The following is a 25,567-nucleotide window of genomic DNA, read 5'->3' as shown; positions in this document are numbered from 1 at the left end:
GGACAAGCAGCCCGTCGGGGACCCCTGCTAAAGCTGTCCTGGGGCAGGGGCTGGGCTTTTCCCCTAGGACCGGAGACAGGGCACCTCGGTGGGATTCGGTGCACTGCAGGCAGGGTGTTTGCCTAGCTTCTGGGAGTCCACGCACATTCCCAGAGAGAATTGCTGTAGCTGCCTTCCTTTGCTGCCTGCATGGGAGGAGCGGGGACGGCGGCGGCGGGGAAGGGGGTGGGTACAGGCTCCAGGACAAACTGTGCACCAGCCTACCGGGCCCCTCCCAGCTCTGAGAGCCTTGGCCCATGACTGGGATCAGAAAAGCCTGTGATTTGGCAACTCAGCAAAGAAGAGTCTGCTTTAGAGTTTCCATCTGGGGAAAGAGAATTGCAGAAAGCGACAGGCCGCGTGATCCCCGTTGTGTAAAGAAGGTTTAAAAACGTGGGCCAGCATTCCTGCCCTTTGTAGGCACCTACATGGATAGGAGCATGGTGTAGGAACCATTCACTTCAGGGTGAATTCAGTGTGTATGTGAGGAGAGAAGGGCTGGGGAAGAGATAGAAGCCCCCGAGTTGGGCTTCCTTCAGATCCAGAATGTCCTAATTCTTGGGGTAGCTGCTGGGTACAACAGAGTTCACTGCAGCTATTATTGTGCCTTTGGGTGTCGTGAAACTAAAATTTAAAAAATTTTGCAATTTAATATGATCCCATTTTCTAGGGTCCAAATAATTCTTTATACTGTTTATAGGCCTATAAAGGTAACTACATGCATAGCAAAAGTTCTGGAAGGATGTGCTCCAAACAGAGGACATCAGCTACCTCTGCAGAAGTGGGCAAGGGGAGTGGTCAGGGGACTTTCTTTGGTTCACAGAGAAGAGATCTTCAGGTTAGTTGTGCCATTCAGGTTTTGTTTCTTTAAAATGTGAAGCTCAATGGGCATCTGGGTGGCTCAGTCAGTTAAGCATCTGCCTTTGGCTCGGGTTATGATCCTGGGGTCCTGAGATCGAGCCCAGGGATCAAGCCCAGAGTTGGGCTCCCTGCTCAGTGGGGAGTCTGCTTCTCCCTCTGCCCCTTCTCCTGCTCATGCTGTCTCTCTCTCTCAAATAAGTAAATAAAAATCTTAAAAGTAAATTAAAAAAATAAAATGTAAAGCTTAACCTAAAAGGAAAAACAAATCCAGGATTTGAAAGATTTGTGAGTCTGAGCTTTGAAGAGTCAGAATGTTGATGGGTTCTGTGTTTCCATGGTTAGAACCATTGCTGGCCTGAGGACAAGTTCTGGAGTTCCATCCACTCTGCCCCCATGGGAGAGGTTCAATCCCTGGGACTCCAGGGCTGCCAGCCTGGAAGGTGCTGTGACCTGTGGACTGTGCTCCAGCCCTTTCTGTCCAATCTGGTCCTTGCATGCTGGGGACACATGGGGGCACGTCGGCAGCAGGGTGCAGGAGCCAGACGCTCCCTGTGTGAATGTGTCTCTTGGCCTGCAGGTCGGGGACGGGAGTCTTGGATATGGACAGTTTCCTGGACGGCTCTCTCTCAACCACTTTCTCATCCTAGTCTGGGTTGCTTCCAGGGGTCCATGGTTAAAAGGTGGTGTGGGGGCTGTGGGCATTTCCAGAGGGACCTGGAGAGTGAGTGGCTGCTGCTGTCCCAACACCAGTTCCTGCTAGGCGTCAGCTCCATGATTTCTAGAGACTCCCTGATGCCTGACCCACCACCATCAGAAATCAAAACAGCCCAGGTGTCCTGTAAACACTTGTCTACACCCTTGGCATTTGTTTCTGAATGCTGGGGTCTTCACCATTTGCCCTACTTTGAAATAACAACATAACAGAAGAAAGAGACATGTAAATTTATAAGGAGGAAGTGCCAAAGAGCAATGAATATGCAGACGGATGTCATGACCCCCACCACCACCCCCTGACCCAGGAGGTTCAGTGGACCAGAAAACCCAGGAAAAAGGGATGATGATGCTGGCTCTGCAATCAGGGGCTGTGCTCTGAGCCTCAGTTTCTTCTTCTGGAAAATAGATGTGATAAAATGATCCTCACTTTGAGGATATTGTGAGGGGACTTGCTAGGGCCCAGGATTGGGAGTCACAGAGATACAGAGATGTGGCTTTTGAGTGGGCTCTGCTGCTGTGGAGAGGTGAGACCTCTCTGTGTGGGAGCGGTAATCAACTGACTTTGGAAGGTGCCTCTGAGTATTCACTAAACATCAGATCTGATAAAAGGATCCTTGTGAAGCCCTCAGGGTTGTAGTTGTTGTTAAGTTTGCATTGTCATTAAAATCTTGTGCATCTCCAGTTCGGAGAGAGGTGCTGGAGAGAGATCCCCCAGCAGAATCTGTAACATGTTAAGCTCACAGAATGTGAGTTACATCCATGACTACATTCTTCTCAGGGAGGGAAGTCCACGTGTAGAAAGATTGGTCATTCAAAGATTTGCTTCCAGAGGGTGAATCGGGAAGCATCGTGTAGTGCTGATGCCATATACCACACTCACTCAGATGCTCAGCTCTAGTACTGCTCCACACTGGACATGGAGCCAGAAGAACTGGGTTCTAGTCCCACCTCTGCCACTCAGTGCTGTGCAACTTCAGGCAGGTCACTCACCATCTCTGAGCTCTATGTTGTCCACTGTCAGGCAAGGAATAAAACTCAAGGTTGCAGCATCCCTCCTTCCCCTACATTCAGTGGGTCTGAGAGTCTAGAGAGAATAGGAAAAAGGGAATGGCCCTCTGCCAACCAGAGGCGGGGCATTCATACCTATTCCCTCATGTAATCTTCCCAACGAGGAAGTTTTGCAGGTGCTTAAGAGCCAGGATTCTGAATTTAAAAAATTAAAAAAAAAGGGGGGGGGCAGCCTGGTGGCTCAGTGGTTTAGCGCCGCCTGCAGCCCAGGGCCTGATCCTGGAGACCTGGGATTGAGTCCCATGTCATGCTCCCTGCGTGGAGCCTGCTTCTCCCTCTGCCTGTGTCTCTGCCTCTCTCTGTGTGTCTCTCATGAATAAATAAATAAATAAAATTAAAAAACAAAAAGAGCCAGGATTCTGGAGCCAGACATCCCTGGAATACCACTCACCAGCTATGTGACTCTGGGCCAGCTGCTAAACCTCTGGCCTTAATTTTCTTCCCTTAAAATAGGATGAAAAGGAAAATAAAATAATATAAAGTGATAACTGAGGTTTTCATAAGGATTATAATGAACATAAAAATTCTAAATGTGTATATATCTGAGATAGTGAACCTGGGGGGGAGAGGATGGATGTGGACCTTCTCACTTTTACCTCCTCGCGGCTCAGCCACTCCAGCCACCCTGGCCTCAATGTTACTCAAATACACTCTGCTCATTTCTGCCTCAGGACCTTGACACTAGCTCTTCCTTCTGCCTGGAATGCTGCTTCCTTAGATTTTCCATTATTCAGGTCTCAGCCCACATGTGCCTTCTGGGAGAGGCGTTCCCTGACCACCCCCTCTGATGTAGATGGCTTCCTCCTTACCTCTCACTATCTGCCTCCTTTCCACGTCTTCTGCTTTGCTTTTTGTCCTCATCCTTACCATGTAAAAGTATATATTGGACTCCATGCTGACTTCCTATCTCCCTCTTAGGATGTAAATACTACGACAGCATTGCCTTCTTCATCCGTGAGTTGCCAGGGCACACGCAGTGCCTGGCACAGGGCAGGTGGTCAGGGGTGTTCGTTGAACGGATGAGTGAGTGAGTGAGTGAGTGGGCACCACAGCTAGACCAGAAATTCTCCCTGGCTCCAGGACATGGCCAGCACAGGTGATAACAGCTGTGCACCCCTGCAGCTGCTGTGTGTGACCAGCCCTCTTGGAACGCTGTGATCTGGCCATTATGATCCCATTTTACAGTAGCATAAATCGAGGCTCCCGGAAGGCAAGCGGCTGGCCAAGGCCCCCAGGCCCTTCGGAGGCAGCGCCAGCCTGTGCATTCCGCGCTGGCCTGCCTCTGTGCCAAGGCAGAGAAGCCACCCTGGAAAGCAGCGTCCTCGCAGGCTCCGGGCAGCGCGTGCACTTTAGCAACAGGATTTCCAGGTTTCCGGCGCCGGCCAGGACCGGGCGGGAGGCCGGGAGGCCGGGAGGCCTCGCACCGCGGCGCGCTCTCCGCGGGCGGGTGACTTTGCGGCGAGGGCCGCCGGCGGCCGCCCCGATGCTGCGGTTGCCATGGCGACGAGCGCCGCGGCGATTGGTCCAGCGCGGCCGCACTACGCTGCTCCTTGGGCGCCGGGGGAGGGCGGAGGGGGAGGCTCGCGAGCGCCCGCCCCTCCTCCCTCCTCCGGATGCTGCGAGAGCCGAGCGAGCTCAGCTGCCCGGGCCCCCTCCTCCCCGCGCTCAGCCACCCCGGATGTGCGGGAGCGAGGGAGCCCGAGGTGGTCCCCGGTAGCTGCGAGGCCGACGCCCCCGCCCACCCCCGCGACCATGGTGACCCGACCGCTTCGCAGGCTCCCGGGCGCGGTGTGAGCCCTGCGGTGCCCGGGCCCCTCGGAGCCCGCGGCCGCCGCCCCCTGCTGCCGCCCCAGGCTGGGCGGGGGAGCCGGCCGCCCCCGGGAATGTGACTCGGCCCGCGATTTAATTTTATTCCCTTCCACTTCTCGCCTGAGCACCCTGCGCCTCCTCTCCGCACGCTGAGCCTTCCCACCTGGAGGGAGAGAGAAGGGGAGGCGGCCCCAGGCAGGATGGCTTGCAGAAGACGCTGCTTGTGAGTATAGGTGGCAGGTTGATGCCTGACAGTGGGGGCCAGAGGTCGGAGGGGGCTCGGCTGAGCCCGCAGCTGGAGGGGGGAGGGGAGGGGAGGGGAGGGGAGGGGAGGGGGAGGGGCGGGCTGCCAGGCAGTTGGCTTGCAGGGAGAGCTGGCCACTGGGCAGAGGTGTCAGCCGAGGTATTTGGTGGTGGTGACGGAGAGAAAAAGGCTGTTAGTCAGCAGGTCTCCATCGGGCCGTGAAATTCCTTTTCTCTGAGGGCAGGTAACCCCCCAAATCCATACACAGCATCTTCAACGCCACTGCTTCCATTTTGGCTTTTGGTCTAGCCCTCAGCATGTCTATTTGGAAGAAGCCTCTTGTGCCCAGCTCATTCGTGGCCAGCATTTCAGCCATGCCCGATGGAAGGCTGGCCGGAAGATTGGGGTGGGGACAGGATGCTGTGTCCTCCACGGACAGGTGAAGGCCCAGCCCGCCGTCTTGAACAGGGGGCCCTGGTGTCCTCCTGGGCCACGCAGGTGTTCTGTGGGCCGGCGGCAGAGCACCTGTCTGCTGGGCCTCCAGCCAGCGGCAGAAGCTGTTAAACTCTGCACGGGGTGGTGACATCACGGGTCCGGGTATTTATGGAAACCGAAGCCCGTGCCTCATTAAGCTAGGCTTCCCAGGGGCCATTGGATTAGAATGTTGGCTTCCCTCGAAGCTCTCTGAGGCTCTGCACTGTGCTGTTACAGGGCAAGCGACCTCTGGCCCCGCAGGATCCGTCCTCTGGGACTTGAAGCTATAGGGGTGAGACCCGGCTCCACATTTCCACCTGTCATGGCCAGGCTGCCCAGGGCCTCAGCCATGCACGGCTGTTCAGAGGCCTCGGACCTTGTACAGCTAGAGAACAGAGTTGGATCCTCTTGGACTGGGCTCAGTCCCCAGAACTAGAAAGAGAGGCCTGGAACATTGTGTAAGGGGACATCTTAGGGGCCACTCGGAGGCCTCAGAACACTCTACCATAAGGACCTATGGAGCTCCTCATTAGGCAGCACCTGCGGGGGGTGACGGGGGTGGGGGGAGGTGATGAAGGTGGCCTGTGTCTATGGTTTGCTGTGTTGTTCGTTTGCTTTTTTTAGTGGAGAAGCCCACAGGTTGGTTTGTTGATGTGAGCAGAACACCCCAGCATTCTCACTCCCTGTGACAAGGCCCCAGCTGTATTTTTGGAAACAAATAGTAAATCCTTTCCCGGCGTGGCACATCCGCCACTGTTGCTGGGAACAGGTCCTCCTGAGCAGTCTTCTTCTTGCCACACCTTTGCCCGTGCCCGGGAGTTCATCAAGCCTATCTGGTTGTGGTTTTGCCAGGCATGCAGTCGCTACACAGATTCCACTCATCATCTCAATACTGGTGCAGCCTCATTCGGTCTGTCCAGAGCCCTGGAATCTGCACTTTAATGCATAGACCCTGGCAGGGTTGTCCCTAGACTAAGTCTGTCCCGCCACTTGCCTGGGAGAGGGCCTGAGCCAGTGCAAAGGGAAGGCCTCCTGAGGGAGCTCCGTACCCCCGGCCTCTCATGTGTGTGGGTCTTTTTACCCTTCGCCAGCTCTCAGGCTCCCAAGGTCTGGTACCATGACATCCAGGCCGTTCCCCCACATATTGCCACCAAATCTATGGGTACAGCAGAGGCTGGGAGGGGGTGACTGGAGGGGAGCCATTGCCCCATTGTTTCTGTGTCAAGATCTGAGCCCCAGAGCAGGCCTGCCTGATTAGGCCGCACAGTGGGCCCTCAGGGTGTGTTTGCTCCCTACTTCACCCTCACCCAGAACCTCGACCCTCCTAGCCCCTGCTGATCAACCTCTGTTCCCAAGGCTTTCAATGTTTTTTGAGCAGGAGCAGGGATGGGGAGCTAAGTATCTCTAGCTCTTTAACTTTCAGGGCAGCTGGAAACTCAAACACGGTAGCATATTGCCGACATGCTGCTGCACTGTTTCGCCTCAGAGCCTCCTCTGCCTTGTTGACCCGTTGGCTCGCACCCACTGCTGTAAAATGGGGGATTGTTGATGTCATCCTACAGAAGAGGAAACTGAGGCTCGGGGAGGATAAGAGCTGGGCTGAAGTCACATGGCTGCTTCCTGCTGTACACTGAGCACCCCCACTGCCTGCCCCCCGCCCCCATACACCACATGCCAGACCTGACACACTTGCTCAGGGTCCACGTGCATGGCAGGATCAGGGTGTCCCCTGGCCTCCATTCTCTTGTCCTCCACTCTCTGGGTCCCAGGGAGTGGGCCCTAAGAGAGGGTTATGGACTTCGGGCTCTGGCGGAGAGTAGATACCCACCGGCCTGGTGGCTCAGTCACGCCGTGGTGTAGTGAACAGAATAAAGGCTGACAAGGAAAACGAGAGATTTATTAGCCAAATGGGGGGAAAGCATGAGGCCTCCAAGAATCGGCTCCTTAATCAAATTTGCTAACAACTGAGGTCATTACTGTACTGACAGTTTAATTAATGGTGTCTTAATTAAAGTCAGCCCCCTTCAGACTGTAACTACACTTAGCATGGTAACTGCCGTCTTATGGGCATGTCACATCCTGCTGCTTGAACACGGGAAGTTGGACTCGGGGCAGACATTGAAGTGTGCAGAGTGCGAAATTCAGAGTTGCTGGGGGGGTGTGCTAGGGGGCTGGAATGGGGCAGTCTCCTGCTCGTTCATTCATTCTTTCATTTGCTCATTCATTCACTCACTCTGGTTGGAACTTCCATGGCCCCTCTGTCCTTTCCTTCAAGGTTTTGCTCCAACCACCAAATCTAGCTCACAGATGCCACCTGACATTCCCCTGCCCTTTCCCTGGCCAGCACAGTCTCCATCTGCCCACTGCTCTGTTCCCTTGTTGCTTGCTTGGTTCATCTTCACCTCTAGGATGCCAGCCATGTCAGGGCAGAGAGATTGGCAGTGTGTTAGCTGCTGTTGCCTCTAGCATCTAGGAAAGCACGGGCATATAATAATTGCTCAGTAAATCTCAAATGAGTGAATGGATGATGGATTTTCGCCGGGCACTGCCCGAAGCAATAAAACACATTGCTGAGTAAGAAATAGTTTCTGCCTTCTGGGAGCCTGCTGGCCAGTGAGAAAAATAAATATGAACAAACAGTGTCCGTGCAGAGTGCCAAGGGCCTGGGTGGGAAGATAACCTGGAGACAGGGAGGGTGACCACATCCCACAGTAGGCAGATGGGATGAGTAGGAGGGGACACCCCAGGTATGCAAATATTAGGCCATGATTGCAGGCATTTTGCTGGCATTAGCTCATTTGACCTTCACAGTAACCCTGGGAGGTGGGGCTGTTATTATCCTTGCTATACTGGCAATGCCACTGAGTCACCAAATAACACCAATAACACCCACACAACACCCAGTGACAGGGTAGAGTGGGACTTGAAGCCGGACCCCAAATCCCAGCTCTAGTGCTCTGTTCTACTGAAAGTAATTTCATCTGCCCTGAGCCCCAAGTGTGAGGGAGGAGACGGTGACAGATGACATTGACAATGTGGGCAGGACCCAGGGCAAGAGTCATCCAGAGTACCAGGAGGGGGCTCTCTCTGCAGGCACTGGGTCATGGGGAGCCACAGAGAGTTCTGATCAGGGGTGGGGGCCATGGTTACGTCTCTGGACTTGGGGGGGGGTGTTGGGGGAGAGGCTGGACAGAGCCCTCAACTGTCCTTTCCCCGTGCCCTTAGCAGGGCACACATATCCCCAGAGAACTGTGACATCACTTAGGGTGTCGGGTCCCCTCACACCTCCACACCCCATTTGGACCATCAGGAAAACTGCAAGGGGGCAGGAACTTGCTGTCTGAAGGCTGGGTGAGGAATGTGGCTTATTCCCTGTGGGTCTGCTAATAGCAGGGGGCCGCCCGGGAGCCAGGAGGGGAGCCAGAGAACGCCCCTAGGTCGTGGTCAAACAGATTTTGCTGTGGCCAATGGGGGCCTAGAGGCATTGTTGTTGGGTGCTGACTAAGCACCCAGCAGGCTCATTCCAGGCCCCACTTTCCCTTGTGTGCCTCACCTCGCCTACTCATGGGCCCCTGCTGCCTCTCCCTCTGCCTCACACTCACCCCTGCCCCGACGTCTCTCCCAGGGTCTCACAGAGCAAAAGAAGGACAATCCACTCTAGCTCTGCCCCCACTTTGCTTTGTGATCCCAGGCAGGCCTCCTGTCCTTACGGGGCCAGCGATGTCCTCTGGAAGTAGAGAGACAGGGTCAGCTCTTGCTTGTTCTCAGCTATGCTGGCACAGGCTGGAGGCTGGGTGAAGAGGGGCCAGCATTTCACACATTCTGGCTCAGTTCTGTCACACACACCCAGTTCTGTCCGTCGCACGTGGTCACTGTGGGGCCACTGTCCACGCACGGATTCATTCACTCAACCCAGTTTGTGTGCCAGGCCCAGTGGAGCAGTTACTATAAACAGCAGCAGTGTAGAGCAGCAAATTCCAAAGGCCACAGAGGCCTGAGCCACCGAGAGATTGAGGGAAGATAAGAGAGGGGATGGCCCTGAGGAGCAGTGGGGTGGCTCTGCTCACCCCCCGCCTCGTCTGGCTCCATGGCCCCCCGTACCTGCTGCTTCTCCTGAGCCACCCCTGCTGCATGCCACTCCTACCCAGTGCTCTCAGGGGAGCTAACTTCACTCCTGCTGCTCCCTCCTCGAGGAAGGCTCTCTCTCCCCCTCACCTCCGACCCCAGGGTCCAGCTCCCCCAGGCAAACTGGCCCCCCCACTGCTGAGCACAGTCCTCCCCTTTGCTGCCGCACAGGTCCCTCTCTGGTCACCAACTACTGCCTCTCAGTTCCCCCCGGCAGACTGGGGGCTTCCCAGGCACGGCCCTGCCTCTGTTGCTCAGCGCGTCCCCACAGGCCCCGGCCTGGCAAAGCACCAATCGATAAGCTTTTTTAAAAAGTTGTGGTAAAATACACATAACATAAAATGTACCATTTTCACCATTTTTAAGTGTGCACTTTGGTGGCATGGAATATACCACGCTGTCGTGCGACCGTCACCACCACCCATCTCCAGGGCTTTCTCACCTTCCCAAACTGAAACCCTGTCCCCATGGAACCCTAACTCCCCTCCCTCCTCACCCCAGCCCACCCTCCCTCTACTTTCCATCTCCAGGAATGTGACCTCTCCAGGGACCTCCTGTGAGTGGGATCATGAGGTGTTGGTCCTTTGGTGACTGACTCCTTTCCCTGAGCATCATGTCCTCGAGGTTCATCCCTGCTGTGACCTGCGTCAGAATTTCCTCCCTTTTTAGGGCTGAATAATATTCCACTATATGGATAGACTGCATCTTCTTTATGAATTCATCCATCAGTGGGCACTTGAGTGGTTTCCACCTTTAGCTATTGTGAGTAACATGGCCGTGAACAGGTGCGTGTTAACATCTCTCCAAGACCCTGCTTTTTTTTTTTTTTTTTTTTTTCTTTTTTTTTTTTTTTATTGGTGTTCAATTTACTAACATACAGAATAACACCCAGTGCCCATCACCCATTCACTCCCACCCCCCGCCCTCCTCCCCTTCTACCACCCCTAGTTCGTTTCCCAGAGTTAGCAGTCTTTACGTTCTGTCTCCCTTTCTGATATTTCCCACACATTTCTTCTCCCTTCCCTTATTTTCCCTTTCACTATTATTTATATTCCCCAAATGAATGAGAACATATAATGTTTGTCCTTCTCCGACTGACTTACTTCACTCAGCATAATACCCTCCAGTTCCATCCACGTTGAAGCAAATGGTGGGTATTTGTCATTTCTAATAGCTGAGTAATATTCCATTGTATACATAAACCACATCTTCTTTATCCATTCATCTTTCGTTGGACACCGAGGCTCCTTCCACAGTTTGGCTATCGTGGCCATTGCTGCTAGAAACATCGGGGTGCAGGTGTCCCGGCGTTTCATTGCATTTGTATCTTTGGGGTAAATCCCCAACAGTGCAATTGCCGGGTCGTAGGGCAGGTCTATTTTTAACTGTTTGAGGAACCTCCACACAGTTTTCCAGAGTGGCTGCACCAGTTCACATTCCCACCAACAGTGTAAGAGGGTTCCCCTTTCTCCGCATCCTCTCCAACATTTGTTGTTTCCTGCCTTGTTAATTTTCCCCATTCTCACTGGTGTGAGGTGGTATCTCATTGTAGTTTTCATTTGTATTTCCCGGATGGCAAGTGATGCACAGCATTTTCTCATGTGCATGTTGGCCATGTCTATGTCTTCCTCTGTGAGATTTCTGTTCATGTCTTTTGCCCATTTCATGATTGGATTGTTTGTTTCTTTGGTGTTGAGTTTGATAAGTTCTTTATAGATCTTGGAAACTAGCCCTTTATCTGATATGTCATTTGCAAATATCTTCTCCCATTCTGTAGGTTGTCTTTGAGTTTTGTTGACTGTATCCTTTGCTGTGCAAAAGCTTCTTATCTTGATGAAGTCCCAATAGTTCATTTTTGCTTTTGTTTCTTTTGCCTTCGTGGATGTATCTTGCAAGAAGTTACTATGGCCGAGTTCAAAAAGGGTGTTGCCTGTGTTCTTCTCTAGGATTTTGATGGAATCTTGTCTCACATTTAGATCTTTCATCCATTTTGAGTTTATCTTTGTGTATGGTGAAAGAGAGTGGTCTAGTTTCATTCTTCTGCATGTGGATGTCCAATTTTCCCAGCACCATTTATTGAAGAGACTGTCTTTCTTCCAATGGATAGTCTTTCCTCCTTTATCGAATATTAGTTGCCCATAAAGTTCAGGGTCCACTTCTGGGTTCTCTATTCTGTTCCACTGATCTATGTGTCTGTTTTTGTGCCAGTACCACACTGCAAGACCCTGCTTTTGATTCTCTTGGGTATATACCCAGAAATGGAAACACTGGTGTGGAAAATGAATGGTAATTCTATACTTAATTTTTTGAGGAACCATGACACCGTTTTCCACAGTGGCTGCACCATTTTACACTCCTGCCAGCAGTGCACAAGTATTTCTGTTTCTGCACATCCTCACCAATACTTGCCATTTTATGTTTTGGATTTTTTTATAATAGCCATCCTCATGGTGCAACATGGTCTCTCACTGGGGTTTCAATTCACCCTTTCTTTGATAAAGCCTGAGTGATGCAGCCTCCCCACCTCTTGACGAATCGCTTAGCCCCAGGGACCCCCGGGAGATTACGGAGCTCTAGGTACCCCCACCCAGAACCCAGTCCTCCAGGACATAGGCAGCCCAGGGGGGCTGGACCCTTTGGAGGTGACTGGCACACAGTAAGTGCTCAAAAATGTTTAAGCACACAAGCAATATCTGCTTCAATGCACTTTTTTGTGATTATTCTTATAACTGAGAGAGAATTCATTCCTCTACATGGCACAAAGATGTCTATATATAGCGCAAAGCCAGACCCCTCCCTCCTTGTCCCTCATACCCAGAGGCCACTGCTGTGTCCACTTTCTTCAGGTCCTTCAGAGAAGTTCTGCATATTTACAGATATGTATGTGCTTTACTATCGAAGTGCCTCAGCTGCCAAGCCAGTTACACAAAGCAAGTTAGTTTTTGGTTACTGCTTGGCAGTTCTGGATTTGAGCCAATTAAAAGCTCAGTTTGGGGGACGCTTGGGTGGCTCAGTCAGTTAAGCATCCAACTCTTGGTTTCAGCTCAGGTCATGATCTCGGGGTTATGGGATCGAGCCCCACATCAGCTTGGGATGCTCTCTCTCCCTCTGTCTCTGCCCCTCCCCCAGCTCATGCTCTCTCTAAATAAATAAATAATAAAATCTCACCCCCAAAACCTCAGTTTGGGGGACATGGTGACCAACTATACCTTCTAGGTGGGAAGCCCTGACCCACCAGGCATCAAGAGGGCCAGTTTCTCATAGCTTTGCCATCGTCACCTTGGCTGACTGTCCACGTCCGCCCTTTTGAGCACACTCATTAGCACCTGTCCAGCACTGGGCCTGGGCGAGAGCATGGGGGAGCAGCAGCCCCTGCCCTTGGAGAGACAGATGCAGGTGGAGCTGCCAGCGTGGGGATGGAGAGTCAAGGCCAGGGGCTTTCAGCAGGGCCACACTGCCTCCTTGGGGCCGTTGGAGATGCTGGCAGGCATTCTGGGGGACTCCGGGAAGGCGTCTGGTTGGCAGGGGCCGGAGGTGCTAGCGCCTGATAGTGTGTGGGGCGGGCCTACGCAGCCAAGAACCTGCGCAAATGTCTAACAGCATATTCATGGGAGTAAAAATCCATGTTAACTGAGCCTGGGCCCTCCCTCTCTTCGATATCCAAATCACAAAATGCGTTTCATATGATTTTAACATACGTCGAGTTTTCCAAGAACACAACTGCTCTTCTCACAGTCGAGGGAAGATCAGACTTCGGTATGTCCAGAGCTCTGCCAAGAGCTGTCACCTTTCAAAGGATCACTTCACTGAGGGCAGCACCCCTCGTGGCATGGGCCTGCCAGCAACCCCCTGTATCGGTCAGGGCTGGAGCCACTGCCATCTAGAGAGACAGACGACTGATGTCCTCATTTTGCCCTGTGGGACAGCCAGACCCACCACTACCATGCCTGGTCCCCTATCACTCCCTTGTGGGTTCCTGTCCTTCTTTTCTCTCTGGATTGTTACATCGAGAGCATTCTGTTGACTTTTGTTGTAAAATATGCATAGATAGATGTTATTTATAAGCTTCATCTCATAACAGAGAGGGGGTAGCCCATGGTGAAGGTTATAAAGGATGGGACGTTGGACCAGGGAGCCTTGTAATGGGACTATTGCGTGTCTTAACCATGGGGGTGGGTATATGAGCCTGTACATCTGATGGAAGTACATGGAACTAACCACACATGCACACACATGCTCACACATTATGCAGACGTTGCATGCCCACACGTGGATGTGAGTAGGAGTCGAACGAGAAATCTAGGATACGGAACGGACCATGTCAGTATGGGTGGGGATAATGTCCTGCGCTTTTGTAAGATGTTACCATGAAGAAAATGGGGTAAAATGTAAACAGGCTCTCTCTATATTATTTTGAACAAGTGAATCTACAATGGTCTCAGAATAAAAAGTTTAATTTTAAGAAAAGGCTGAAGATACGTGTTGGAGGAGGGCTAGACCCTTGGTGACCATGGGACATGGCAACCCCCTCAGTCTCAGAAGCCTCCATGGTCACCAACCTCTGCTGCCCTCCCTGCCCTGACAGGTGAGACCCCTTAACCCCTTTCTCCCCAGGCTGAACCCAACCAGGGGCACTGGGACCAACTTCTTTCCCTCCCAGAAAGATGACATAAGCCCCTTTTGCTGCCAGCTGGGGCCTGATCAGCCCTGGCATGAAGTTTGAGACTCTGGAGCTCTCCCCAGACACTTTCACTCTTCCCTAAGGCTCCCTGATCCCGAAGCCCAGGCCCAGCCCCACCTGCCGTCTCCCCTGTGCCCTCCGACCATCCACTCCCTCCCGCCCAGCCTCTGCCCAGTGCCACCTCCACGAGTCATGGTACAGCCACTTCCTCCTTCCCTGCCCCCTGTCCCTGTTCTCTGCCACCCACCCAGAAGCAGGGAGCTGGGACGGACACAGATCAAACATGGTTTCAAATACCATCTACAGACAAAAATGTAACCCAGCCAACTACAACGAGAAGGTTAAGGGAAGCAAGTGTTTTTGAGGAGTCTGTCGTCCTGCAAATTGACTTTTCAGTGAATGGGCTTTTGGCAGATTGACTCGTCACAGGTTGAGGGAGAGCCGGGCCGAGGCCGGTGAGGTGAGGCTGGGGGCGGTGGCTCCGAAGCCAGACCCACTGTGGTGTCAGCTCAGGACCCAACCCACCTGGGACCTTGGGGACCAGGCTCACCGGACAGACCTGACTGACAGACACTGGCCTCCCCTCTTTCGTTTCCCTGATCTGGTGATGAGCTGGGCATACGAGGTCTGGGCTGGGGACACCCCGTGTCTCCACCCATCAGTTCACACCTGACCTTGTTGGACGCTGGCACACTGGCCTGTCCTCGGAGGGACAGATCACCCAACTGTGACAGGGTCCCACCGGAGCAGCTTCCAAGCTCCGCGGGCGGCAAATCTGAGCATGGCTAATTGCAAGATGTTTTATTGGCTCCAACAGTTTCATTCCTCGTGAAGACAGCCCCGGCATCTGTTTGGAATGGCTAATAAGGGAAGTGATGCATTTTTAATCACCACAGCCCTCACTGCAATTCACAGCCTGCCTCTTGCAACGCTTGCTGGGCCCTGAGATAACGCAGAGAGCCCTCCTCACGTTTGCTCTCATTATAAATAAGAGCGGAGCACCCGGCTTCACCCAGATGTCACCCAGAGGGCTGTAGGCACCTTCCCGGTTCCTCGGTCTCCCAGCCTGGGTCAGCCCCAGGCCCTGACCATCTCCAGAGCTGCTGGGTGATCTGGCTGCTTTGGAGGAGCTCCCGGAGACCAGGTGGGCCCGGCAGAGCCAAGGGGCCAACATATTGGGGTTCTCGAGGCCTTTCCAATATGGCCACTGCCAGGGTTGCGGCTCCAGAGGAACCCTTCACCTGCCACCGCCTGATGGCAGTGTGACTGGGGGCAGAAAGCTTAACTTCTCTGAACCTCAGTTTCCTTTCCTGTAAAATGGAGCCAGTAATTCCAGCTTTGCAGGGTGGCCGTCAGGATTCAGCTAAGAGGTAAATAAGCTCATGGTACCTCTGTAACCTAAGATACTATTCTTGTCCCTTTCCTCCCCTGGATTCTCACCGCACGGGGATAGGCTTTGGGACACCCCAGGACTTAAGAAACATGAACATCTGGGAAGGGGAAGGAAGCCAGGCTGGAGCTGGGGAGTGCGTGAATCTAGGAGCCTTTGGGTCTCAAAGGACAAGAAGAGATGTTGGACATCTAGGGTTACTATCCGTGCAGACCCCGGGGGTGTGGTTCAATCTGGGGCTCCAACACTCCGGTCACCATATCCTGCTTGCCTTCCCCTGGGGTCATGTCCCCTGTGGGGGCTCTGGCCTCCCGTCTCACTGGTCAGCTCTGCAGCTCATGGCCCTTCCTGAAACCCTCTCCACGGCCCAGGGGAGGCCCTGTGCCGACTAGCCAGCCTCTGTCCCTTGGCAGCCTCTGCAGCTGGGTGGACAGGGTCAGCCCCACCTGGACCACAGCACTGGGCGTGTGAGAGGGGGATTCACAGTTGTGTGTTTGGCGGGGAGGGGCAGTAAACTGAGGCCACAGACAGCCCACTGAGTACGTTTGGAGTCAGAGGGCAACATAGGCCAAGCTGGCGGCCTCAGCTCAGGAGTGGGCAAATGCACAGAGCTCCTGAAGCCACAGCGAGGCACCGGGGAGGCAGGCCTTCACCCAGGCAGCTGGCTGTGGCCTCAGCGTAGAGCCTGGCGTCACTGACCTGAGTCCAGGGACTGTGCGCCTGGAAAGACAGGGTTTACAGCTGGGTGTATCTGCATGAATCTCCAGGGCCCCCCACCCCCACCCCACCCGATGCTCAGGACAAGCTGACCTTCCACCTCCCTCTTTCTTAGCCAACTGGGGCCTAGAAACAAAAACCATTTTTCTTACCATTTGGTCTTTCCTCTTTTCCCAGTAGTATATATTAAACAACAACAACAAAATTTTTAAAGCTGCCTAGGGCATTGTGTGTTTCCAAAAAAAGCATCTGTTTCAGAAGGACCTCACGTCTTTTTTACCAGCACCTCAAGCAGGGAAATCCTGTCTGTGCTTTGAGTCCCGGGGGAGGAGCAGCATAGAAGAGAGGCAGAGCAAGGGCTCTGGGGGCAGGTAGGCTGAGGCCAGGGTGAGGATTCACAGGGAGGACTACAGACAGCACACAGGGGTTCTCAGGCGACAGCAATTGTTGAGCAAGGGTGAGGGCCTCGGCTGGCCTGGGATTCAGCAACTGGAATGAACAGCACCATACGATTGTCTACAGCACTTCCCAGTTTATAGAGCACTCACTAGGAGGTTCCTGTGAGGCTCAGAACCACCCCGGAGGCAGAGCAGGGCTTGGAGGCCCTTCCTTGGAAGAGGAGCTTGAGACTCCAGGAGGCGCATAGCTCATCTCAAGGTCCCGGTGGGCTAGAGGGGTGGTCCAGGTCTGGGTCCTGGGCTCAGCTGCTGTGTTCCCTAGATCAAGCCTGGGTTCTCTGGGTGCCCTGCCTCCTGTTCTCAGGGCTACTGCTTCCTCTTGGAGCCTGGGGGTGAGGATCTGCCAACCCCAGAACCCCACGGGCAGAGCGGCTATTGCTCTGACACGCAAGGCACCCTCCCCTCCAGCAGCCTTCCCTTGCCTCCATCCTGTCCTTACTCCTCAGACATGCCCTGAGCCTGTCATCAGGCCTCAGGTGTCCCTGCCCGGCAGCCCCAGGTCTAAATGGGGACATGAGCCCCGAGAGGGCAGGGCTCTTCCCAGGGTCACTCAGCTCATCAGTGGAAAGCCAGGGTGTGACTCAGCTTGGGGACAGCAGGACTGCTCACCCCCTCTCCTAGGACCACATCTGTCTCACTGACATCGCCTGCATATCAGATCATAAGACCTCCAGTCCAGGCCCTGCTCCGTCCCTCCAGCCACACCCCGCACCTTTCTGTGCTCTGTCACTATCTCTGTACAGACTGAGGGGCCAGACACCCTGGGGTGCTGTGCCAAGGAGGTGGCCCTTGGCCCTTGAGCCAGGCTCCGGCCTTTGTGACAGGCCGGAGCCTGGTGCAGAGCAGCCCTGTGTTGGTCAGGTAGGGGAAGGACATCCTACACTGTCTCCCTCAGCCTGAAGTTTGTTTTCTGTTTCTCTTTCTTTCATCCAGAAAGCACTGTCCAAAGGGCATCCCCATGCCAGGCCTGGGCTGGATGGGGCGGGCATGATGAGAAAGGCCAGAGGGGGTCTAGTGGGGAGGCCAAGGGGTTGACAGAGCAGAGGGCCCACTGAGGGTCAGCCTGAAGCTGGGGGGCAGGGAGGAAGAGAGAGGCATCAAAGATGTCACAGACTACTGTCCGCAGGGGTCGGGCTTGGGGTCTGGGTGGGTGGCAGTGCTGTCACCAAGATGGGCCTCCAGTATAGGGGCTGCTGATACAGAGATGCCTGTGGGGCAGCCAGGAGGCGCCGGGGGAGCACCCAGCTGGCTATTCTGTAGGCTGGATGTGGGGGGGGGGAGTCAGGGGCTGGGACAGACCGCCACTCTCACCTGCCCCTCCATCCACCCACTCGGCTCTGCGCCCCAGGGCTCAGCCCTGCCCAGCTGGCCAAGGACAGACTCCACCTGCCGCTCCTGCAGCCACCAGCCCGCCCCGTAGGCCAAGGACACCCAAGGCTTCGGCCTCGGCTACAGCCATCTGCCCAGAGAGTGCTCTGGGTCCGGAGCAGAGACCAGACGTGTGGGGAACAGAGCATGCTGAGATGGCTTCCTGCTGCCCGCCTGGAAATAGGAAATAGGCGGAAATAGGCGCCACCTCACTGTGGCCTTCCCGCTGAGCTCCTTTCCTCTCCAGCTCCTCCCTCTGGTGAATGAAGGGTAGAGGTTAGGGCTCCCCTTATATCCAGAGACCACCACTCCCTTGGATCCAAGGGCTGGGAGTGCCCAAGAGCTCTGCCTGCAGACCCAGCTCCCTAAGGCTTCAAGGCCCTCTGCAGCCCTTGAGAAACTGTCCCCCATACAGAGCTGGGGTCTGTCTCCCGCTGCTGTGGGCTGGAGCCCCTTGTCAGCTGTGCAGACCTGACCCTTTCTCTCCCTTCTACCCCACCCACTCTCCAGTCTAGTGGGCCCTGAAGTCAAGAACAGCACCCCACTGCCTACTCTTCCCGCGTGATTGGGACCAAGCCCCTTCCCCTCTCTGCACCTAGCTGGCTGTTCTGCAAGATGGGGGTGATAATAGTACCTGCCCCCGGGGCGTTTGGAAGGACAGAAGCCACATGCCCAGTGCCCGGCACTCAGAGGGCACTCAGGCACTCGACACACAGTGGCTCCATTGTTAACTGGCAACTCTGAGCCTCGGTTTCCCCATGAGTTTACAATGAAACACCTAGCCCAGGGCCTGGCTTGTGGTAGGTTCTGGAAGTGTTCTTTGTTGTTTTTAACTTTCATATAACTGAAACAAATCAACACACCCCATTTGCAGGAAGGAGTGGCAAAGCTACATGAAAAGAGCTTGCAGGTAGAATCTGAGCTGTTCATCACCCTATGTCCTGGTTCCCTGCTTTTGTTGAAGGGAGCCTGGAGGCAGAGTTTCCAGGGCACAAAGCTGCAAGTAGCAGGGTCACATCCCAGCTGACTTGCTCGCCATGTGACCCCGTGCTTGGTGCCCTGAGACCCCCTCTGCCCAGGGTACTCCCAGCTGCTGGCTGGGAAGGTCTTCATACTTGCACATATGCAGTCGTGTGTGTGTGTGTGTATGTGTGTGTGTGCACATGCACATGATTGTGTGATGGTAAGAGTGTAGGTCTGAGAGTGTGTCTGTGAACTGGGGTGCTGTTCAGTGGGCCCCATGTCAGGCAAGGAAAGGGACACAGTGCCCACTGAGATCCCTGGCTTGGGGCCTACACTGCATCCAGGAGGCGTGTGGTGTGCCCACCCCACTGCTCCAGGGCCAGGGGCATGGGTCGGGGAGGACCCCCCAGCATGCCCCTGCCACGGCAGAGTTTCACCCTTCACCCCTATACCTGGAGACCTGCCCCCTTCCCTTGGTCCGTCTGCAGTCTGAGGTGGCTTGGGGAGGGACTCCTCAGCTCCAGAAAGTACCATCAGGGGAGGAGCAGGGGCGGTATATCCAGGATAAGACCCCTGTGTGAGGCACAAGTACACATGGAATACCCACAGCTCTGCTCGCACGTGTCTGTGCATGTTCGCATAAAGACATTCCATGAGGATGCCCGAGAAACTGACTGACGATGGGGACTCCCCGGGGGGCAAGGGGGAGCCTTGGTGGATGTGCAGCAGTGCAGTGGGGGGGGGGAGACTTTAAACTTGATATCTTTTCTATTTATGTTTGAACCATGAGAATGTATTGATTATGTAAAAGTTAAATTTTTTAAATGTGTAAGTTGCTGAATTTGGGGTGAATTGGCTTATTTTCCGGATATCCAAGGTTCCTCCCCAACCTCCACAGCCCACCTCCAGCCCTGCAAGAGAAAGACACCCTCGGGGAACATGTGGCTCAGCAAATCTTCCACCCTCAGGTGGGGCGGGGCCAGAAAGTTCCTCTGGCTGGGGGTCGGCTGCCCAGGGCACTGCTGGGGACCAGAGCCCTAGTGACCCAGATCAGGGTCCGGGTGAGGTGGTGTACCAGCTGAGAGGCCTCAGGCCTCAGGCAGCTGTCAGCCCTCTTAGCCTCAGTTTCCTCATCTGTAAAATGGGCTAAGAAACTCCAGCTGCCCACAGGCTTGAGGATTCAATGAGACCTTGTTAGTACTACCTGAATCCTGATACCCGGTAGGGGTGAGGCTGAAAACCCAGGAAGAACCCTCCAGAAAGGCCAAGGGATCCCAGTGCGTTGGCTAGAGATGGGGTGGTGCCTGATGGTTCTGGCAGGGCCAGGAGTCCACATTGGGAGGGATTGCAATACACCCCTCCCCTCCTGCCCTTTGCTGGACAGAGGCGCCTCTCCGCTCCCTGCCCATCAGCAAACTGGGGCCTGGGAATGACAGGACACAGCAGCCCCAGATCAGGGTCACAGGCCCTGGGGCACAGTCTGGGCCAGGTTCCAAGGCCTGGAGGCTTCAGTCCAGTCCCCCAGCTAGGAAAGACTGGATGTGCCCGAGCCAGCTGCCTGGGCCTGTAGACACCTTCTGCTGATGTGTCTACCTTATGAAGAGAATCCCTAGGGGGACCCTTCTGGGTGCAGAAGCAGCTGGGACGCTGGAGTGGTGGTGGTGGGGTCTCAGATGGCGTCTCTCCCCTAGCCAGGCTTCCTTCCTGCAGCAGATGCCTGGCCTGGCCCCCTGTTCCACAAGAAGGACCCTCATCCTGACCGTGCTGGGCTGGCTCCCACCGCAGGCCTTTCCCTGGCTCCTCTCCTTCCATGGAGCCCTGTCCTCCTGAGCCAGCGTTCGACCTGGGCTCGGCAGTCACTGCTTCCTAGGGGCTTTTCTTGGCTGGTGTCCGAGGGTACCCCCTCCCTTGTCTCATACACCTGCTTCTACTTTCCTTACTGGACCAAGTGACTTTACGTGCACACTTACCACCCTTCTCATCTGCCCCCTCCTCCACTCGACAGTGATATGTCTGTCTTACTCTGTATTGCTCTGTGCTCTGCCTCTGATTGCGTCTGGAAGCCTCTGTTTTCTCATTTTGAAATGGGAATATGAACATCTCGGGTTTCAGGCTGACTGTGAGGCTGTCATGAGTCAGCCTGGCCCAAAGTGGGGGCTGTGTGGTTAGCTGGTTGGATGAATGAATCACTGTCCCTATGCGGCCTGAGACCCCACCCCCAAAGACAAACCCTCTCATGGTGCAGATAGAGACACTGAGACCCAGAGAGGGACTAAATGCACTCCAGGTCTTACCAGGTTCCCTGCCTGGTCGCCCCAATCTCTCTCTCCACACCTCTGTCCGGGGGGGTGGGGTGTGAGGTGAGGTTGCACAGAGACATAGCCCCATGCCCGTCCCCTCCCCTCCAGCAGGGAGTTTTCCAGAATCAGGCTGAGCTCCTGGGCAAAGCTGCCTGGCAGGATAGAGGGGCATGGAGGCCAACCTGAGGAGAATCGTCTCACTGTGCCCCTGGGTGGTGGGGCCTCAGGCCGGTGGGCAGGGCTGTCTGGGGCCCAGCGCCAGGACAGGAAGGCCAAGGGGGGATGGGCAGGACCCTCTGTGGTCTTTTCAGAGGGAGGCCCGGGGAGGGGTGTGGGGGACCGGGCAGGATGGCTGGGCGTGAGCCAGCAGGGCAACACCTCACATCTGTCTGGTTTACAAGGCACCTCCAGTCTGTCAGCTCCTGGAGCCTCACTATGGCCCCAGAGGCAGAAAATCAGCCCCGTCTCATGGATGAGGAAGCAGAAGCTGAGGCAGAGTCACTTAGCTCATGAGACCAGAACTGGGAACCCCAGTGGGTCTGTGACCACCACCGTGTGACATAGGGCATAAAGCCTCAGGGATGAGGGGATGAGACGACAGGGTAGCCTGGCACAGGGAAGAGGGGCTCGCGGGGTCCAATCCCAGGCCTACCTCGCACCCTCTCTGTGTCTCTGCTTCCACACACCCAGAGAGAGGAGGCTCTGCCCCAGAGAGACTTCCGCAGCCCTGAGAATGGCCAAACTCTTGCCGTCACTGCTGCTAGGAGTGTGTTGATCCAGCCTCTTGGGTCAGCATCCGTGTGTACCCAGACACAGAAAAACATTCCCTCCCTGTGAGCCAGAAATCCCAGGAATGGGTCCTAGAGGAACACCCCAGCCCGTGCACAGAGACAGTATTGATGGGACGATCCCACAGCCTTGTTTACCAGGAGAGGAGAGGTGGACCCAGCACCCATCTGGGGCGGTGAGGAACCCACGGGGTTCCAGGCAACTCTCCAAAGGGTGATGTGAAGGAATATTTGAGACCTAAAAACACACTCGAGAGAAGTGCAGAGTGAGGTGGCGGGGGATTGGGGTGGGAGCATTTTATAGAACAGACCGTGTTTTTGTGTAACCAAAAAACATATAAACGCCCAGTCGCGGGCACACATTTAGAGAAGGGCCCAGCCAGAAACTATTCTCAAATACTAGAGAGCTGGCATTTTATTTCCTTGTTGTACTCTGCTGTTATTCCTACGGTTGAGGCAATGACCATATATTGCTTACTTAATGACCGAGAGGGAGGGACTGTGTAAAAGGGAGGGGTGCGGCCTCCCCTACCCCTATGGAGATTGACGTAAATTCCACAAATATGTCCCTTCCGGGGCCTGTGACAGTCCGAAGCTGCCTGGCCTCAAGTTTGCTCCTGGGTCATGCCCTCACCCACACATGGGCTTAGCCACCTGCTGCTTTCTGCAGACAAGCCCACTGGTAGAAGCTCCTGTGGGCTTTGAGCAGACTCCCTGGGGTGAGGGGCTCCCAGACAGGGGTCCCCGCACATGTCCTCTGTCTCTCTACTCTGTTTTCTCCCCGTTCCTTCTCAGGAACAGATAAGGCCTTCCCTCGGGCCTGAGACACAGTAGCTCAGAGCCACCTGCGGCAGCCTGGACCCTGCCATAAAGCCCTGCAAGTATCCCTTCCAGAAAGCATAGGCTGCCCAGGATTCTTACAGCAGCGACCAGGTTCTTTTTAAATTCTCCGTGTTTAGAAGGTCCTATCTGGTTGCATATTAAACCTATCTGGAGAGCTTTTAAAAAATGAAGGTGCTCGTGAACAGACATGTTAACAGAGAGGATACGCAGGTGGCAGACAAATGCATAAAACAATGGTCAACGTCATGAGCCGTCCATGAAATGCAAACTCAAACCACGAGAACTCACTACATAGCTAGGACAGTGGCTAAAATAAAAACTCGTGGCAGCAGCACGAAACGGTGGCAAGGGTGCAAAGAAACTAGATCACTCCTATATCGCTGCTGGGAACCTAAGGCAGTCTGGCCACTCTGGAAGACAGTTTGGTGGTTTCCTTTCAAAGTAAGTATATGCTCACCGTGCACCCCAGCTGTTGCATTCTTGAGTGTTTATTACAGAGAACTGAAGACTTATGTTCACACAAAATCCTGTATCGTAGTGGTTCTATTCATAAGGGCCCCCAAACTGGACACGACCCAGATGCCCTTCAGTGCATGAGTGGACAAACCGGGTTGCGTCCATGCCATGGAGTACGTATCACGTCTGCAGCCATCCAAAGGAAGTAAAGAGACACTCAGCAACTGGGGTGAACCTCCAGGGAATCACACTGAGTGAGAATAGCCAGTCTTCAAAAGTTACACATTGTACGATTCCGTGTGTATAGCGTTCTTGAAACGGCAAAATTCTGGAGACGGGGAATGGACGGTGGTTGCAGCAGGGGGTCTGGGGAGGAGGCAGGCCTGGCTGTGGGGGCAGCACAGGGCCTAGTGATGGCATGGTTGTGTCGTTGAGCATGGTGGGAGTTACAGCAAGCTACGTGTGTGTTAAAATAACGTGGAGACATGCATGCGTGCACATGTGTACACACACACGGACGCGTGTGCTTGTCTCGCTGGTGAAGTCACAATAACCTTGGTGGGTGGTACTGCCCATGTCAGGCTGGACGGCATCCTGACGTCGTGTAAGATGTTCTCACCGGAGGAGGCTAGGGTAGGGAGTTCGTGGGACCTCCCAGTACATTGTATTTTACAGCTTCCTGTGACTCTCTGGTTATTTCAAAGTAAAGAATGTAACCAAACAAAACACCCGTGGTGCAGGCACGAGGCCCTGGAGGTTAGAGGCCTTAACTGGTCCGGTCCGAGACCCGGCATCAGTACGTCAGTCTTCTTAAAAGCGCCGTGCCTGGTGTAGAGCCAGGAATAGAAACACTGGCCGCTTCTTCATCCAGCCAATGGGAATGGGTTTTCCTGAGGCCACACAACTACTGTAGGGTGTGGGCAGGGCATGGCCCCTAGCTACAACCAGCCCAAGCTCTGGGTTTTTCCTGCTGCTTCAGGCTGGTGCTGAACCATACAGATTTTTAAATGTAAATTTTTATTGAAATAACAGTGTACAGCTTGTTGAATTGTCACAAACAACACACTCGTGTGTATCAGCACCAAGGCCCCAAAAGCCCATATGACCCACCCCCCGGGAGTCCTCTCGTAGTCCTGCCGGTTGTGGGGGGCCCCTCTCCTGACTTGTTCCAGCACAGAGCAGCTTTTCCTGTTCCGAGACTTTGTATAAATGCTTGGGTGCCGTTTAGAAGCTATGCTAGACAGGACTAGGGCAGCCAGTTTGTTCTGAAAGAAAAGGAAGTGGCCTCCCCAGGAGCCCAGTAAAGTAGGACTAGGGGCAGGGCTGTTCAGAGAAAGGACTGTTCCGGGGTAGCCACCTGGTGCTAGGTGGCCAGGACAGGGTATTTATCCCCTGTGCCCAAACTGGAGCCCTGCCTGCTCACTGAGAGCCCTGTGTCCATAAGCCTGGCCCATGACCCCAGGACAGGGGGACATAAAGCAGCCCAGTTGTGGAGTAAGACTAGTGACACTGAACAAGCTACCTCTCAGGTTCCCCACCTATAAAACGAGGCTTTTATACAGGTAAATAAAACAAATGTCTATTAATATAGAATTAGTGTTAATGTGACACATTAATATTTTACTTACTGACTGTTGGTATTATACATTAATATAGCCTAGATCACGCGTGTTATATACTTATAAGGTATATTGAGTAACGTACAGATCTTTTGAATCCTGTCTATACCAGTGTTAATTGGCACTTATGGAATGCGGACTCCCGGCCTGGAGTTCTAAGTGCTTTCAATGTGTAAACCAATTGACTCTTCCCGAAACTCTATAGTTAAGGGCACTTCAATCGAGGCACATTAACTTGCCCTAGGTCCCACAGCTACCATATGGCAAAGCTAGTATTTTACCCCTGGCCCCCTTGGCTCTAGAACTCATGGTTTAATGTATAAGGCCTAACAGCTCAATATACACTATTACATGTATGATAATAACTGTGTGAGTATCTCGTATATGCAGCCACCGGCACCTTCTGGTTGACAAAGTGCTGTTGGCTTTCTCACCACTCCTCTCATTATCCATGTGAGGTGGAGCTGTTACTGCCACCTGTTGCTCCAGAAGAGGAGGCCAAGGCTTAGGGTTTCTGTTACCCCCAAGGTGGTGGGAGCTCAGGCGGCCAGTTCTGAATGCGGGCATGCTCAGCCAGGCGGCCCCTTGTGTTCTCCAAGCACCCTCACGCTGGGCCTCGCCTGGTCTGGCCTGAGCCTCTCCTGTTGGCA

The 25,567-nt window shown here is 54.1% G+C and overlaps 1 protein-coding gene and 1 long non-coding RNA gene across 8 annotated transcripts in view; one reads left to right on the top strand and one right to left on the bottom strand.

The window, feature by feature from the left end:
* Positions 1-25,567, top strand: part of IQSEC1 (IQ motif and Sec7 domain ArfGEF 1) — a 379,425-nt gene that overhangs the window by 206,273 nt on the left and 147,585 nt on the right. Inside the window, exon 1 of one of the 7 annotated variants that reach the window (XM_077857663.1) lies at positions 4,451-4,714. The exons of the other annotated variants lie outside the window; for them this stretch is intronic. Within the exon in view, the coding sequence (XP_077713789.1) occupies positions 4,692-4,714 (23 nt within the window). The 5' untranslated portion in view covers positions 4,451-4,691. Of the gene's footprint in view, positions 1-4,450; positions 4,715-25,567 lie in introns of those variants that run through there. 7 annotated transcript variants of the gene reach the window in all.
* Positions 1,828-4,107, bottom strand: LOC144289488 (uncharacterized). Its single transcript, XR_013357358.1, has 2 exons — positions 3,492-4,107; positions 1,828-2,698 (listed from the first exon to the last, which is right to left on the bottom strand). It is a non-coding gene; the product is annotated as an uncharacterized LOC144289488 (long non-coding RNA).

Source organism: Canis aureus, chromosome 19 (assembly GCF_053574225.1).
Source record: "Canis aureus isolate CA01 chromosome 19, VMU_Caureus_v.1.0, whole genome shotgun sequence".
Taxonomy (NCBI): domain Eukaryota; kingdom Metazoa; phylum Chordata; class Mammalia; order Carnivora; family Canidae; genus Canis; species Canis aureus.
Note: the sequence above shows the minus strand (reverse complement) of the source record. Positions and strands in the feature narration are given on the sequence as shown.